At 37.2% G+C, this 16,212-nt stretch overlaps 1 protein-coding gene across 3 annotated transcripts in view; it reads left to right on the forward strand.

Annotated features, from left to right (window-relative positions):
* ZMYM4 (zinc finger MYM-type containing 4) overlaps nt 1-16,212 on the forward strand; it is a gene marked incomplete at both ends in the record, with an annotated part of 171,371 nt that overhangs the window by 74,660 nt on the left and 80,499 nt on the right. For all 3 annotated transcript variants that reach the window (XM_080691095.1, XM_080691096.1, XM_080691097.1), the window contains 3 exons: nt 11,401-11,925; nt 13,545-13,606; nt 13,961-14,131. In XM_080691095.1, the coding sequence (XP_080547221.1) occupies nt 11,401-11,925; nt 13,545-13,606; nt 13,961-14,131 (758 nt within the window). The remainder of the gene's footprint in view (nt 1-11,400; nt 11,926-13,544; nt 13,607-13,960; nt 14,132-16,212) is intronic.

Here is a 16,212-nt window from a genome sequence, read left to right on the forward strand (position 1 = left end):
CCAGTAAGTTTGTTTATTCAGGATCATTAAAAGCTCAATTTCTAGTCTTTTTTCCCCCCCTTCACTATAGGTCCTATACCTTTCTCAGAAGAATGTTGATGGCTTGCTATATGTAGAAAATTAAGGCCCAATGGCTCTTCTTGTAGTTACAGTTCCTCAGGTGATTTAGACTTAAAGTCATCAATAACCAAATAGGCATACTTTCAGATGGCACATCCTTAACTCCTTAAGTCTAAAATTCTGTCATGAATCTTTTGTGAGAAATTTTGCTTTAAAGTGGTTTAGCTACCTTAATCTTAGTGCTGTGTGTGTGTGTGTGTGTGTGTGTGTGTGTGTGTGTGTGTGTGTGTTTCAGGTCTGAGGATGGAACCCAGAGGCATTTGACCTCTGAGCTACACCCCCTGCCCCATTTTTTATTCTTTATTTTGAAACAGGCTCTCACTAAGTTGTGGAGAGTCTCACTAAATAGCTGAGGCTGGCTTTGAACCTGTGTAATCCTCCTGTCTCAGCCTCCCAAGTGCTGGGATTACAAGGGTGAGCTACCACACCCAGTTTAGTGCTATGTTTTATTCCTAGGTCCATACTCAAATAGGAGGCACAGCTGGGCATGGTGGTGCATGCTTGTAATCCCAGCATTTGGGAGGCTGAGACAGGAGGATACTGGTTTATGGACAGCCTCAGCTACTTAGGACTTTTGCAACTCAGTGAGACCCTGTTTTAAAATAAAGAATAAAGCTGGGCATGGTCTTGTATGCTTGTAATCCCTGCACTTGGGAGGCCGAAACAGGAGGATCACGCAAGTTTGAAGCCATCCACGCTGGCTTAAGAGACCCTGTTTTCAAATAAAAATATAAAATAGGTCTGCGAGTGTAGCCCGGAGGTAGAAGGGTTTCCAAGAACCCCAGTACCACAAAAAAAAAAAAAAAAAAAAAAAGAATAAAAAATAGGATTGGGTTGTAGCTCAGAGGTGCCCCTGGGTTCTATGCCTAGTACCTCCACAAAAGAACACAACAACAAAAAACAAAGAAATAAAAACAGGAGCTACTTTTTTTGTTTGGCTATGTGGACCACAAAGGTCAGAAAAATTGTTCCATTTAATATAACCAGTACATTGTATTTTAATTCTATATCTGAGCTATACCCCAGCCTATTTTATTCTTTTTTTTGGGGGGGTTACTGGGGTTTCTGGCAACCCTTCTACCTCTGGGCTACACTCCCAGACCTATTTTATATATATATTTTTGGAAACAGGGTCTCTTAAGCCAGCACGGCTGGCTTCAAACCTGCGCGATCCTCCCGTCTCTGCCTCCCAAGCATGGGGATTACAAGCATGTGCCATCACGCCCGGCTCTTTTATCTGTTTATTTACTTTTTATTTTTTTCTGTGTGGTTGCCAAGGCTGGCCATGAACCTGCAATCCTGCTATCTCAGCATCCCAAAGTACTGGAATTGCAAGGGTGTACAACCATGTTTGGCTAAGTAGTAAATTTTAACCGTGTAAGATTTATGTAGCATGTAGACTTATTATGTGATAAGCAACAAAATTGCAAATTCAAATAAATGTTTTATTAGAAATTGACATTTCCAAGAAAGCTTTCAGTCTCCAATGTATTTTCTTTAAAAAAAAATTAGTAATTATAATCGGTAATAGATATATGTTCTTTAAGACTCAAAGATGGGTTTTCAAATAAGAAATAAAATTGGGCTAGGGTATAACTTAAAATGCCTCTGGGTTCAATCCCTGGTTATTAAAAAAAAAAAAAGAAAGATGAAAATGGCTATACTTTAAAAAGTATTTGTTTTCAGTCTTGCTTTCTCATAGAAAATCAGAAGTTTTTCATGTAGTGATAGCTATATATGTATATATATGTATATGTATATATGTATATGTATATATGGTGTTACATATTTATATTTTTTCCCTCATTGATCTTTGGATTTATAAAGCTGCCTCATATTTTTTGGAAGGGGGATACTTGAAGCTGAACCTAGGGGCATTGTTTTACATTTTCAAACAATGTTTCACTAAGTTGCTAAGGCTGGCCTCCAACCTGCAATCCTCCTTACTCAAGTCTCCCAAGTCCTGGGTTTACAGGTTTGCACCACCATGCAAGGCCTGTTGCATTATGTTTAACAATATAATAAATAATATGTTATTATACATAATACTTTGTTGCAGGTGTGTGAGTACTGTAATTTAATCTCACAGGTCGGTTCTTTCCAGTCTTTCTGCTATAAATGTTTTCACAGATCTTTTATGAGATTATACCTGCATAATAAATTCTTAAAAGTATTGTTTGGTCAGAAGGTATTGATACGGGTTCCTGTGAATTTGAATGAATGCAGTCCAAGAACTAACGAACGGTGTGGGAATATGAAAGTTAAAAAGGAAAGATAGAGCCAGGCGTGGTGGCGCATGTTTGTAATCCCTGTCCTTGGGAGGCTGAGACAGGAGGATCACACAGGTTTGAAGCCAGCCTCAGCTACTTATTGAAGCTCTCAGCAACGTGAGACCCTGTTTCCAAATAAAGTATAAAATAAATCTGGGAGTATAGCTCAGAGCTAGAAAGCCTCTGGGTTCCACCCCCAGTACCACCCAAAAAAAAAAAAAAAAAAAAAGGAAAGATAGAAAACAGGAGGACAGCATAACTCCCATACAGGCTCCCCAAAGGGAGTAGTGGCTAAAGTGTTTTAGAGGTGCGCTCTTACTCTTCTTGTGATCTCCCATTTGTTCTTTTGTTGTTGGTCAGAATTGGGTCTTGGGACCCAGTGTCTTTTGCCCAGTTTCAGTCCTTAATTTGAATAGTTGTCTTGTGGGCTGGGACTTTAAACTCCTGTGCTGATGGGCTCTAGTCTCCTGTCTGCCCTCCTACCCCCATCTTTGTTTATACAGGTTATTCTCAGAAAGCAGCCCACAGAAGGGGCTGAAGTTTTGTTTTGATTTCCATAGTTCTTGCCTGGTCTTTGTTATTCTTATATCTTATTAATTGTTCCTGGTTTTGTTTATTTTCTTTTAACTCTTTCTATTCCTAAGTCCTCTGTCCTGCCTCAGTATGTATATTTAAAATATTATAAATGATTGTCCAATTGCTCTTTATTGGTTTTTTACCAGTTTACATTCCTACTCGTAGTGTTTGATTACAGGGATAGGCAAATATTTTTTTCTTAAAGGCCAGCTATTAAATATTTTAGACTTTATAGCCAATATATGGTTTCTGTTACAAACTCTTATTTTGTATATTTTCTTACTCTGGGCCACAGTTTTACAACTTTGGTTTGCATTGTTGAAAGTCATGTCAAAACCTTTTGTTATTTCCAACATGCTATCTCATTGTAAATTTGCCTTTTCCTGTGAAATGTTTGTTCAAATCCTTTTCTTTTATATATATTTTGGTTTTTTTATGGAATTATGCGTCTTTATTAGCGGGGCAATTAAACTTTGTGATATAGTGTGGTGAGATTTTTTTTTTTTTTTTTTTTTTTTTTGGTGGTACTAGGGATTGAACCCAGGGACATTCTACCTTATATCTTATTTTGCTCTATTTTATATTTTATTTTGAAACAGGGTCTTGCTAGGCTGGTAAGAGTCTCACTACTTGTTGAGGCTGTCCTGGAATCTGTGATCAGCCTGTCTCAGACTCCCTGGTACTGGGATTACAAGTGTGACCCACCAGGCCCGCATAAATCTTTTTAACCAATTTATCTATTTGATTTTGTTTGTATTTTCTTCTCTTTAGTAATTTTTGTAATCCCTTTTAAGTTGAGCATATTTTATTTATGGTTGTAAATTTTGACTTGTGTGACTCCACTTCCAGACTCTTTATTTTACTACATATTACTGAGTACAACAATATGATGGTCAAGCACAATGAGACATCAAACAGACAAAAGGACAAACAGCAAGATGTGGTTTCTACCCTCAAGAAGCAGATGGCACAATGGGAGAGATATAGGGACCCAGGCAGGTAATTTCAATGAGTTCTTTGAAAGAGGTTCTTTGAACAGAGTTTCAAAGGCATAATTACTTAGTTTGGGATTGGAAAAGGCTTTCTGGAGATAATACGTGAAGCTTAAGGATAAATAAGAAAAAACCCAGCCAGATGTGGAAAGGTATATGAGTACTTTATTAACAAGGAACAATATGAATAGATTTTTTGTGTGTGTGGTACTGAGGATGGAATCCTTCTCTGGGCTACACTCCCAGACCTATTTTATATTTTTATTTGGAAACAGGGTCTCTTAAACCAGCGAGGCTGGCTTCAACCTGCGCGATCCTCCTGTCTCTGCCTCCTGTCACTGCCACCGTTTTGTCTTGAGTTCCAGTTCCTCCTTGCTCTGGCCTTAGTGACATTTCTTATGCAGAGATAAAGAATGGTTCTTTTTCTGTGGGTTTCCTTTTAAAAGGTCCTGGGGATTGAACTCTGGGGTAGTCTGCCTCTGAGCTATACCCTCAGCCCTATTTTATTTTTATTTTGAAGTGGTCTTGCTGTTTTGAAATGGGGTCCCTATTTGCTGAGGTTGTTCTTCAACCTGCGATCCTCCTGTCTCAGTCTCCCAAATACTGGAATTACAAGGATACCACCATGGCTGGCTTTTTTGTGGGTTTCCTTATATGAGGGCTGTGACCAAGAGCAAAGGAGACAGCAAAACTAATAAGACCTTTATGGTTTTGAGCACCTGTAGTGCTGCCTCCTGGGCCTCGGTGGCCCACTTGTCTGTCAGAATGACCCATCCCAAATAAACCAGGAATCCCTTGAAAATAAGAATCAGAGCAAGCAAAAAGAATCTCTTCTTTCTTCTACCAGAGAGTAGAGATTGGATAAGATATGTTCCTTTCTCTTCTGTTTTCTTAAAGGCTTTAAGGATTTTTTAAGGGTTTATAAGGCTTATATTATTTTTTCCTATTATTTGATAGAATGCATTAGGGAGACCATCCAAACCTGGATTTCCTTCTGGGCATGTGGTATTCAAAAATATTCCAGTGGTGCTGGGCGTGATGGGGCATGCTTGTAATCCCTGCGTTTGGGAGGCTGAGACAGGAGGATTGCACAGGTTTGAAGCCAGCCTCAGCTACTTAGTGAGGCTCTCAGCAACTTAGTGAGACCCTGTTTCCAAATAAAGCATAAAATAGGTCTGGGAGTATAGCCCGGAAGTATAAATCCCCTGGGGTTCCACCCCCAGTACCACAAAAAAAGAAAAAAAAATTCAAAAGGAAACCAACCAAACAAAAAAACCCCCAAATACTCCAGTGGTATCAGAATTACCAGGAAGGTCTGTTTGTTAAAACATGAGTTAGGCCAGGCGTGGTGGCACACGCTTGTAATCCCTGTGCTTGGGAGGCAGAGACAGGAGGATCGTGCAGATTCGAAGCCAGCCACCCTGGCTTAAAAGACCCTGTTTCCAAATAAAATATAAAAAAGTATAAAATAGGTCTGGGTGTGTAGCCTGGAGGTAGAAGGGTTTCCAGGAACCCAAGTACCACCAAAAAATAAAATAAAAACTTGTTTAAAAAAAAGCCAAAAACATGAGTTGGCTGACTCTATAGCCCACTGTATTCCAAATTTATGATTTGGTAGGTCTGGGATGGGCCCTGAGGTTTTGCATATCAAACATGTCCCCAGATGTTGCTGTATGTGCTGCTAGCCTGGGGAACCAAATTGGGAATCCACTGTCTCAATAGTTAGGAACTATTAACAGTTTCTTTTTCTTATTGAATCATTCTTGATAAGTTGTCTTTTCAAAGCAATTTGTTCATTTCATCTAAGGAAATTCATTGGTGTGTTATTTACCATCCATTTAATGTCTCTGAGATCTACATTGGTATATCTTCTTTCATTTCTCGAATTGGTGATTTCTGCTTTTTTGCATTAGTTGTCACATTTGTTCGTGTGTGTGTGTGTGTGTGTGTGTGTGTGTGTGTGTGTGTGAATGGGGATTGAACCCAGGGGCATTCTACTTCCAAGGTACACTTCAGCCCAGTTTTTTATTCTTTATTTTGAAACAGGGTCTCACTTAGTTGCAAAGGGTCTCACTAAGTAGCCGAGGTTGTCCATGAATCATGATCCTCCTTAGTCTCCCAAATATCTGGATTACAAGCATGCATCATTAGGTCTGGCTCCAATTTTTATATTCTTTATTTTGAAACAGGGTCTCACTAAGTTGCAGAGGGCCTCACTAAGTACTGAGGCTGGCCATGAACCCGGATCCTTCTGTCTCAGCCTTCCACGTCCTGGGATTATAAGCATGTGCCGCCATGCCCAGCTTGATCTTTTATATTTTTATTCAACAAATTGGTCTTTTAATTTAAGGTCATCATTAAAAAGGCATCTTCTTACTTTATGACTTAAAAATAATTCTTTCATGGTTTCTTTAAGTTTATGTCTTTATTTGGGGAAATGGAGATTGAACCCAGGGGCATTCAACCCATATATTATACTTCTAGCCTGAAGTAATTAATTAATTAATTAATTAATCTTTCTTTCTCTTTCTCTTTCTTTTCTTTCTTACTTTACTTTTTGTAGTACTGGGGATGGAACCTAGGGGCCTTCTACCTCTGGGCTACACTCCCAGACATATTTCATATTTTTATTTGGAAACAGAGTCTCACTAAGGTGCTGAGAGCCTCACTAAGTAGCTAAGGTTGGCTTCTAACCCCTACGATCATACTCTCTCTCAGCCTCCCCAAGTACTAGGATTACAAACGTGTACCACCATGCCCATTTTTTTGTTTTGTTTTGTTTTTTTAATGGTACTGGGGATGGAACCCAGGGGCCTTTTACCTCCAGACTACACTCCCAGACCTATTTTATATTTTATTTGGAAACAGGGTCTCTTAAGCCAGCTGAGGCTGGCTTTGAACCTACGTGATCCTCCTGTCTCAGCCTCCCAAGTGTGAGGATTACAAGCATGCACCACCATGCCCGGCCTGGCTTATTTTTTATTTTGAAACAGTCTCACTAAGTTGCTGAGAGTGGCTTTGAACTTCAGATCTTCCTATTTCAGTCTCTCAAGTACTGAGATTACAGGAATGTGCTGCCATGTCTAATTTAAATCTTTTTTTATGTCTAAATATATGGGATAATTTTGATACGAGGGATCCAGTTTTTTTCAGGTGACTACTTCTTTTGTCTACTGTCCTCAGTTTAATTGTAGAGGTATGGAAAGTTGTATTGATTTCTTTATTTTTATTGAAGTTATGCTGATAGCCGTGTAAAATGCATTTCATTTATGAAAGAGTCACATATTCTATATGGCCTGCTAGTAATGTTGGGTAAAAAAAGGTTCTAATCCTCACCTGGCTTATAGTCTGGCAGGTGTGTATTGTGTGTACATGTACATTCTATTTCTTTATTTCTATTTTCTTCCTAATCTTTTATTCTGGGAATTTTCAAATAAGTGGAAAAACAGACTGATAAAGTGAATATTTGTAATGTTCACTCTCTTTCCCTTTTTGGTTCTCTCTGTGTGGTATACTATGAGAAAATAAGTTAAAGGAATAATAATCACTCACCTCTCAGTTCTTTAGCATGCATGTTCTCTGAGATTTTAGCATCTGTTTTACCATTTGCTGTCTAGATTATTATTTTAGAATGTGAAAGAGTAGTTTTCCTGTACATATATTATAGTAGTCATTTTTCTGATACATTTTTAAAAAGCTCCGCATTGACATTATTTTATTTATTTATTTATTTATTTAATTGAAGTACTGGGTATGGAACTCCTCAGGGGCATTCTACCTCCAAGCTATGCCCCAGCCCTGTTTTTGTTTTTGTTTTGTCCGTCTGTCCATCCTTCCTTCTTTCCCTTATTTATTTACTTATTTTTACCATACTAGGGATGGAACCCAGGGCATTCTACCTCTGAGTGACACCCCCCCTTCCTAATTTTTTATTCTTTATTTTTTGAAACAGGTCCTCACTAAGTTGCAAGGAGCCTCACTAAGTGGCTAAAGCTGTCTGCGAACCACTATCCTCTAGTCTCTACCTCTAGAATCCTGGGTTTACAAGTGTGCGCCACCACGCCTGGCCTTTATCCTTTATTTTGAAATAGGGTCTCATTAGCTGGGCATGGTGGTGCACACTTGTAATCCCTGCACTTGGGAGGCTGAGACAGGAAGATCATACAGGTTCAAAGCCAGCCTCAGTTACTTAGTGAGGCTCTCAGCAACTTAGACCCTGTTTCCAAATAAAATATAAAAATAGGTCTGGGAGTATATAACCCGGAGGTAGAAAGCCCCTGGGTTCCACCCCCAATACCACCAAAAAAAGAAAGAAATAGGGTCTCACTGAGTTGCAAAAGGTCTCACTAAGTAGTAGCTGAAACTGGCTGTGAAACACGATCCTCTTGTTACAGCCTCCCAAGTGCTGAGATGACAAGCAAGCAACACCACGCCTGGCTCCCATTGACATAATTATGAATTCAGAATTTTATCTATCATCACACTGTTTCTTTTCTTTTTTTTTTTTTTACTGTTTTTTTTAGCTCGGTTAAACTGGAATCATTACCATCTTTCTCATCATTTTATCCTTAGAACTTAGCCCTATTTTATATTTTTATTTTGAAAGAGAGTCTAAGTTACTGTACACTAGATTCAGATCTGCAATCCTCCTGTTTCAACCTCTTAAGTACTTGAATTACAGGTGTGTGCCCCCACACTCAACTACACTCTTTTTTTAATATCAGTTTTAAGGCTTGGTATGGTGGCACACCCTTGTAGTCCCAGTAATTGGGAGGCTGAGACACGAGGATCTCGAGTTCATGGCCAGCCTCAGCTACTTAGTGAGAACCTCTGCAACTTAGTGAGACCCTGTTACAAAATTAAAAAAAAAAAAAAAAAAAAAGAAATAGGGCCGGGGCATAGCTCGGAGTTAGAATGTTCCTGGATTTAATCCCCAGTACCACTAAAAAATAAATAAATAAATAAAAGTTTTAGCTTGCCTACTCATGGACCAATTAAATGTGTTTTAGACATAGGGCTTGCAGATGCTTTCTGGATGTTTATGTGGATTGAGTTAGTGAACTGTTAAAGATATTTCAATAGTATAGGAAGAATTTGGAGTATTAGATGCTGAAATAGAAGAGATGGATCTGATAGGTTAAGTAGTACAATTGACAGAATTTAGGGGAAAGGAGAATTGAAAAAATTTTCTGTTTGGAGCAACTGCTTGTTTGGTAAATCAGTTAATCAAGTGAAAGCAATATAAGAAGTATATGTGTAGAGTGGATACGTGACGAGTTTGAGATACTAAGCCAGAATTCATTCCCTACAGGTGTAAATTGAATATAGATACCTGATTCCTGGGGAAAAGGTCTAAGCTAAAATGATTGGAAAGTTAATAGCAAAGGTCAAGAATAGGCAGTAAATAAAAGTCTCAGCATATGAAATAAGAAAACTGAAATTCTGATAAAAGCTAATATTGAATCCATGAAGAGAGGAAGAGGAATATAAAAGAAGCTAATAGGCCTATTAGAAAGATGAGAAGTCAGGTAAGGAGGTACATGCCTGCAATTCTAGTACTTGGGGAGCTAAAACATCTGAAATAGGAGGATCACAGGTTCATAGCCAGCCTTAGCAATTTAGTAAGGTCTTGTTTCAAAATAAAAAGGGATGAGGGTGTAGCTCAGTGGTAGAATACCCCTGGATTCAACCCCCAGTATTACCCTCCCCCCAACAAAAAGATGAGAAGAAATACAGGATGAAAGCAACCAAAGAAATTTTATCCAGGAGGAATATGTCAGGTAGGAATTGGGTTTGATTCTGATGTTAATGAGAATAGTTTCAGTGGGAAGTTGGGAACTGATGATGCTCAAAGGACTGATTTGGGAGGTGAAGTAAAGGTGAATGAAGGAAAATAAAGGGAGGTTTTGCCTATTTTGGAATGAGAGAGACATGATATAGTTATGATCAGCAAACAGATTTTTGAAAAAAATTTCTAGCCAGGCGTGGTGGCACGTGCTTGTAATCCCAGTAACTGGGAGGCTGAGACAGGAGGATTGCAGGTTTGTGGCCAGCCTCAGCTACTTAGTGAGGCTCTTAGCAACTTAGACCCTGTTTCAAAATAAAGAATAAAAATAGGGCTGGGGAGCCGGGTGTGGTGGTGCATGCTTGTAATCCCAACATTCAGGAGGCTGAGACTGGAGGATCATGGTTCGCAAACAGCCTCAGGTACTTAGTGAGGCCCTTGGTAACTTAGTGAGACCCTGTCTCAAAATAAAGAATAAAAAAACAGGGCAAGGGGTGTAGCTCAGAGGTCAGATGCCCCTGGGTTCCATCCCTAGACCCACCAAAAGTAAATAAATAAATAAACAAATAAATAAATAAATAAAAATAGGACTGAGGGTATAGTTTGGAGGTACAATATCCCTGGGTTCAATCCCAAGTACTGCCAAAAAAAATATCCTAAGATGGCTAAATTTTATTTTTATTTTCAAAGACTTAGTATTGTAAACATTAACTGCTTCAAATATGTTTAGTGCAATGAAAATGGGACTATAAACCCAAGACCTGGGTTCTAAAATAGTGAATATTCTGAGTTTAGCTACCAGAATACTCACTATAAAAATTACAGTGATTAGTCGGGCGTGGTGGTGCACACCTGTAATCCCCGTGCTTGGGATGCGGAGACAGGAGGATTGCGCTGGTTCAGAACCAGCCTCACTGGCTTAAGAGTCCCTGTTTCCAAAAAAAAAAAAAAAAAAATTACAGTGATTACTCTGTGAGTGAGTGTGAGTGTGAGTGTGAGTGTGTGTGTGTGTGTGTGTGTGTGTGTGTGTGTGTGTGTGTTAACAGGGGATTAAGCCCAGGGACCTTTTACTATCAAATTACATTTCTTGCCCTTTTTATTTTGAAATAAGGTTTACCAAGTTACTGAGGCTGGCCTGAAACCTATGATTCTGTTCAGCCTCCCAAGTGCTGGGATTGCAGGTGTATGCCACTATGTTTGGCTCAGGGATCATTTTTATATTCCTTTCTGTGTTTTAGTCATTGTGTTAGTTGTCTTTTATCACTAATCCTCACCACAAGTTAATCTCCAAGGTGAGTATTATGCTATTTTATATGTAAACTCTTAGAATTTACTTCTCAGGATCACATGGAATTTCAGGGTAATGCTTTGATTTCAGTACAGCCATATATGATTCTGAAGTTGGTGCTCTTTTCTTTGTACCACAGGTCTTCCTTTTCTAACCCGTTAGTTTTCCCAGGTTTGTTCTCTATTTTCTTAACTGACAGAGATAGTTGTATGTGTCACACCTATAATCAAAGTGTTAAATGAAAACTATGGTAACATTATATTTTGTTTGAAAAGAAAACATATATATTTGGTTAAGTACCAGACATACCTTATAATTGTGGTCTTCCTAAGCACTATCATTTGTCTAAACAGTATTTTACTTTTTAAGGTGGTGGTATCATGGATACAGAAATGTCTGAAGATATAGACCACAACTTAACTCCTACCCTTGACAGCATGTCCTATGGAATGCCGAATCAAACAGGATCTGAAAATTCATTGCTGGATGAAGATGATTATTTTTTGAACTCTGGGGATCTTGCAGGAATTCCAGTCGTTGGTAGTGACAATGAGGATGAACAGGATTTTAGTTCAAAGGACAATCTTGTTTCTTCAATTCATACTGATGATAGCTTGGAAGTAGAGAGAAGAGTCACACATCATGAATCAGACACTGAAAATGAAATACAAATTCAGAATAAATTAAAAAAAGACTTTCCTAAACAGTTTGATCAGGTTTCTGTCTTTAAATCAATACGGAAAGATTTTAGTCTAGTAAGAGAAAACAGCAAAGAGACTTTTTCTGGAAAGGAGAAAAATAGAGACCTAACTTATCATGAACGTGAAAAACGATTGGATAAACCCCATAAAGATTTGGATTCAAGGTTGAAAAGCAGTTTTTTTGATAAAGCAGGTAATTGCTGGAATAGAACCATGAAACACAGTACTAATAATCATATATTCTTTATTACCTTTGATGCTAAGTGAAATATGAACATTTAAATTCATTGTAAGCTTTTCTTTTTTCTTTTTTTGTTTTATCCTTGTTCTTTGTAGAATGATTGAATTTCTCCCAGTAACTTTTGGTAATGATATAAATGGTTGAAAATAGCTCTAAACCTCATTTCTCCCTTCCTTGGTTGCAATATTTTGATGAGAAGGCAAGATACTTGAATCACCTGTTCATTTTCTTTGGTTGAACATTGGAACCTGAAGTTGGATTTAACTTCTTTGTGCTATAAGCACTAATTCAAACTGCTGTCCCAACAATTAGTATAACTAGGGAGATTTTTAAAAATTAAGTTTTTTGGAACCCAATTCACTCCTTTTGAGCCTCGTTGCCCTGTATACCTTATATATTAGCTCTAGTTCTATTCTTGAATACATCATATATTTACTTCTATGCCTTTCTTTCTTCCTACTGTTCCATTTGCCTGTATGTCATTTTCTCTTTTAGATGTGCTTATTATAGTACCTCTTATCAAGTAATTCCTAACTCATAAATCTTTTCTATTCTATAGTCATTCTTAACTGCTCTATATTAAGAACGAATTATTTTCTGTATTTCAACAGCATTTTAATTTCCTCATTTATAGTAATTATCACCCAATATTATAGTTCTGCTTTTTGTTTTTGTTTTGTTACCCTTGTCTACCAGTGTAAGAGTTTCTTGAGGGCTAGATTGTATCTTACTCATCTTTATACTCTTGGGGTCTGTCTTGGTGCAATGAAAATTGTAACCCGCCCCCAAATGTTGAATTGATGTGAAGGAAAGCAAATATACTATACCAACCCTATGTTTCTTCTGACAATGCTAGTAAATGTATGGTCGAAAGAACAAACCAGTATAGTTAAAAAGGACAAGAATTTTGAGAATACTTTATGTACAAGGTATGCAAGGGTATGCTGTACTTTCCAACATACATAGTTCAGCATATTTTTTCAGTATCCCTATAGAAGATACTAAACATTATGAGAAACTTTTCTGAAAGAACATGTCAAATAGTATAAGTATCAATGACTAGATGGATAGTTTAAGATTTATAATTTCTAATAGAGTTTGTCATAAAGTAGCACAAGAATCCTTTTAAATACATGAAGGTAGTGTGCTTTAAGGTTTCTTATGAGAGAGATAATTTTTAACTGGTGAGCAGGGGATGTTTTATTGAGGAGAGGTTAATTTTGAACTGAGTAGAGTCTGGAAAACTGTATAAACATTAGGATAAGCAGAGGAGTATTGGAGTAGAATTAGTAGAAATGAGAGAACAAACAAAAATAATTTTTAGAGCATAGCGAATAAAGCAACCACTTTATGTTTGAGGAAGGGAAAAGTATGAGGTAAGAGAAAATTAGAAAAGGTCAGATTGTGCAGAACTTTGAGTGAAACTACATATTGGGTATTTTTGGAACCCAATTCACTCTAATGAGCATCTTTGTTGGAAAAGAGAGGTGATTATCAAATGATAGTTTTTTAGGTCACTTTTTATAAAATTTGTTATTCATATACATGTATTTGTTTTTTTCTTTCAATAGCTAATCAAGTTGAAGAAACATTACATACTCATTTACCACAAACCCCAGAAACAAACTTTAGGGTAAGTTTTCAGTGTGTATGTAGACTGCTATTAACTGTGGCAAGTGTCAAAGTATTCTTTATGTCACTTTCTACTCTAACTAATGTGTTAGGTAGAGTGCTGACTTTTTTTTTTTTTTCCTTTGCTTTATTATTTGGGTAAGGACATCTTTGGAAACATTGTAAGAAGCTTCAGCTCTTAGGTTCTTTATTTGTATTAATATTTAGACCTATAGTACATTTACTTTAGGCATAGGGACTCTGATGGATGTCCATAGAATTCTTCATTTCCAATAAGCTTTTCTTTGGGTGTTAAACCTGAAGAGGAATAATTCTTAAATTTGAATATTTATTAATCCTTTATATTGTGTTTTAGGATTCCAGCTACCCATTTGCCAATAAAGAATCCATTGGTTCCGAACTGGGGAATTCCTTTGCATCAAATATTAGAATTAAAGAAGAACCTTTGGATGATGAGTATGACAAAGCAATGGCACCACAGCAGGGACTACTAGACAAAATTAAAGATGAACCTGAAAATTCTCAAGTAAACATTTCACCTTTTTGTTTTTTCCCTTCTTTTTGTTCCACACATTGAATTATTCATTTGAGAGAGGAAGTGCTTAAGTAGTGAAGTAGTTTGTTGATAGAGTGAAAAGAGACTATGATGGGAGGTTGAGGAAATTTGAATTTTCTTGCAGGGCATTAACAAGAGTTAAATGAAAAATGTCCTCAGTAGTAATTAAGGCTTTTAGTCATCTTTGTTCCATAATACCACTGTGATTTTTGCAATGCATTTTAGTGCTGTATCAGGGAAACTGAGTCTTTAAGGATTTGAGATTGATACAATAGTTATGGCTGAGGGCTTATGGTGATTTATAGGTTTGTGATGCAGTGACATAGAGAATAACAAACCTTTTGTAGTTACTGTGTATCAAGTACTGGTTAGGTGTGGATGTAACTTTCAGAACAGGGTTAATGGATAGATTTTCTTTGGAAGGGTTAATTGATTGGAGTACCAGTTTTTGGATTAGTGGTTAGAAAATAAGGAGGATTTGGTGAGTGATATGTCATTCCAAGTTTGAGATTTTTGAGTATTAAGAGTAGAGTTCTGCATTCAAGGTCGCTTTGGAGCTAAGATCTTACGTATCCTTTGACTGTGAAGTCATGAAGTTATTCATTCAGTTAATGACATTGCAGTGATTGGAATGGGAGAAGTTATATCAGAAGGTATAATCATTCTTAAATGTAGGAAGGCTTCTAAAGGATGATTACATAATAGCAACATTTATTTGTAGTTAGTCTGTTTTGTAAAGATGGCATCAATTCAGAGGATGAGAAATAAAGGTAAAATGAATTTAGCTATTTCTCTGAAGTAGGTTTGATCTGGAGAAAGTTATTTCCTATCTTTCTGTTATATATGAGGGTTTTAGAATGTGAGACTGGATAATTTTTCATCTAGGTTTCTTTGAGCAGGATTTCTAATCCTGGAACTAATCATATTTCAGGTCAGATGATTCATTGTTATTAGGGGGGCTGCCCTTTGCACTGCAGGATGTTTACAGCATCTTTGGCCTCTATCTACCAGAAGGCAATAGTGTCCTCCAGTCGTAACAATTAGAAATGTCTGTAGACATTGACAAAATTTTCTGGGGAACACAATCATAGAGAAGACGTGGAAAAGCCAGATGTGGTTGCATATTCCTATAATTTCAGTAGTTGGGAGGCTGAGACAGGAGGATCACAGGTTTGAGGGTACTCTTAGTGTGTTTGTGAAACCTTGTTTTAAAGTAAAAAATAGGGTTGGAGGTTAGGTTCCGAAGTAGAATCTTTCTTCTCCCCCTGTACCACAAAAACAAACAAACAAAAAACAGCAACAATGCAAATAAGCCATGGAGAACTAAGAGATTAGGGAGATAGGTAATTCACATGTATCAGATTGATGCTCAGTTTAGCAAGAATTCTATGGTGCCTGGGAGAAAGCAGATATATATATATATATATATATATATATATATATATATATATATATATATGTTAGTGATGCTAAAGCTTTAGGAGTTAGATATAAATATGGTTGCTACAAAGAAGACAGTAGAAAGAATGTGAAAATACTTGAATAGAAGGCAGATTGAACACATTTTACAGGAGCAGGTGAAATGGAGATCTTAGATATCTGAATTGCGGGTAAATGTCCCTGACACCCAGGGATAGTTCATGTGGATAGTATATGCCTCAGAAGACTACAACTATGGCTGGATGCAAGGCACATCTCAAATCTTACATGCTTCAGTGTGGACATGTGAAATTTATAAGAAATTATAATGTTGGCAGGGTGTACCCACTGACATTTCTGTGGGACCAAACAGTTATAACAAAGACCAAATACAGTGGGGATTAAGGGGATTAGGAATGTTGTTAGGATTACTATTTTCAAAACAGATTTTTCAGTGGCTGGAGAATATAAATAAGGTAGAATGGATAGAAATACCTGTGGTTTCACATACTTATTCAAAATTATTCAATGTGTTGTAAAATGTTGAATATGAAGTTTTATAATGATTAGGGAAGAACTTCTCCAAAAGCTGATTGATTAGACTTGAGAATTAAGCAATTAGACTCAAGAAT

This window comes from Muscardinus avellanarius (assembly GCF_963383645.1).
Source record: "Muscardinus avellanarius genome assembly, chromosome: 3".
In the NCBI taxonomy this organism is placed as follows: domain Eukaryota; kingdom Metazoa; phylum Chordata; class Mammalia; order Rodentia; family Gliridae; genus Muscardinus; species Muscardinus avellanarius.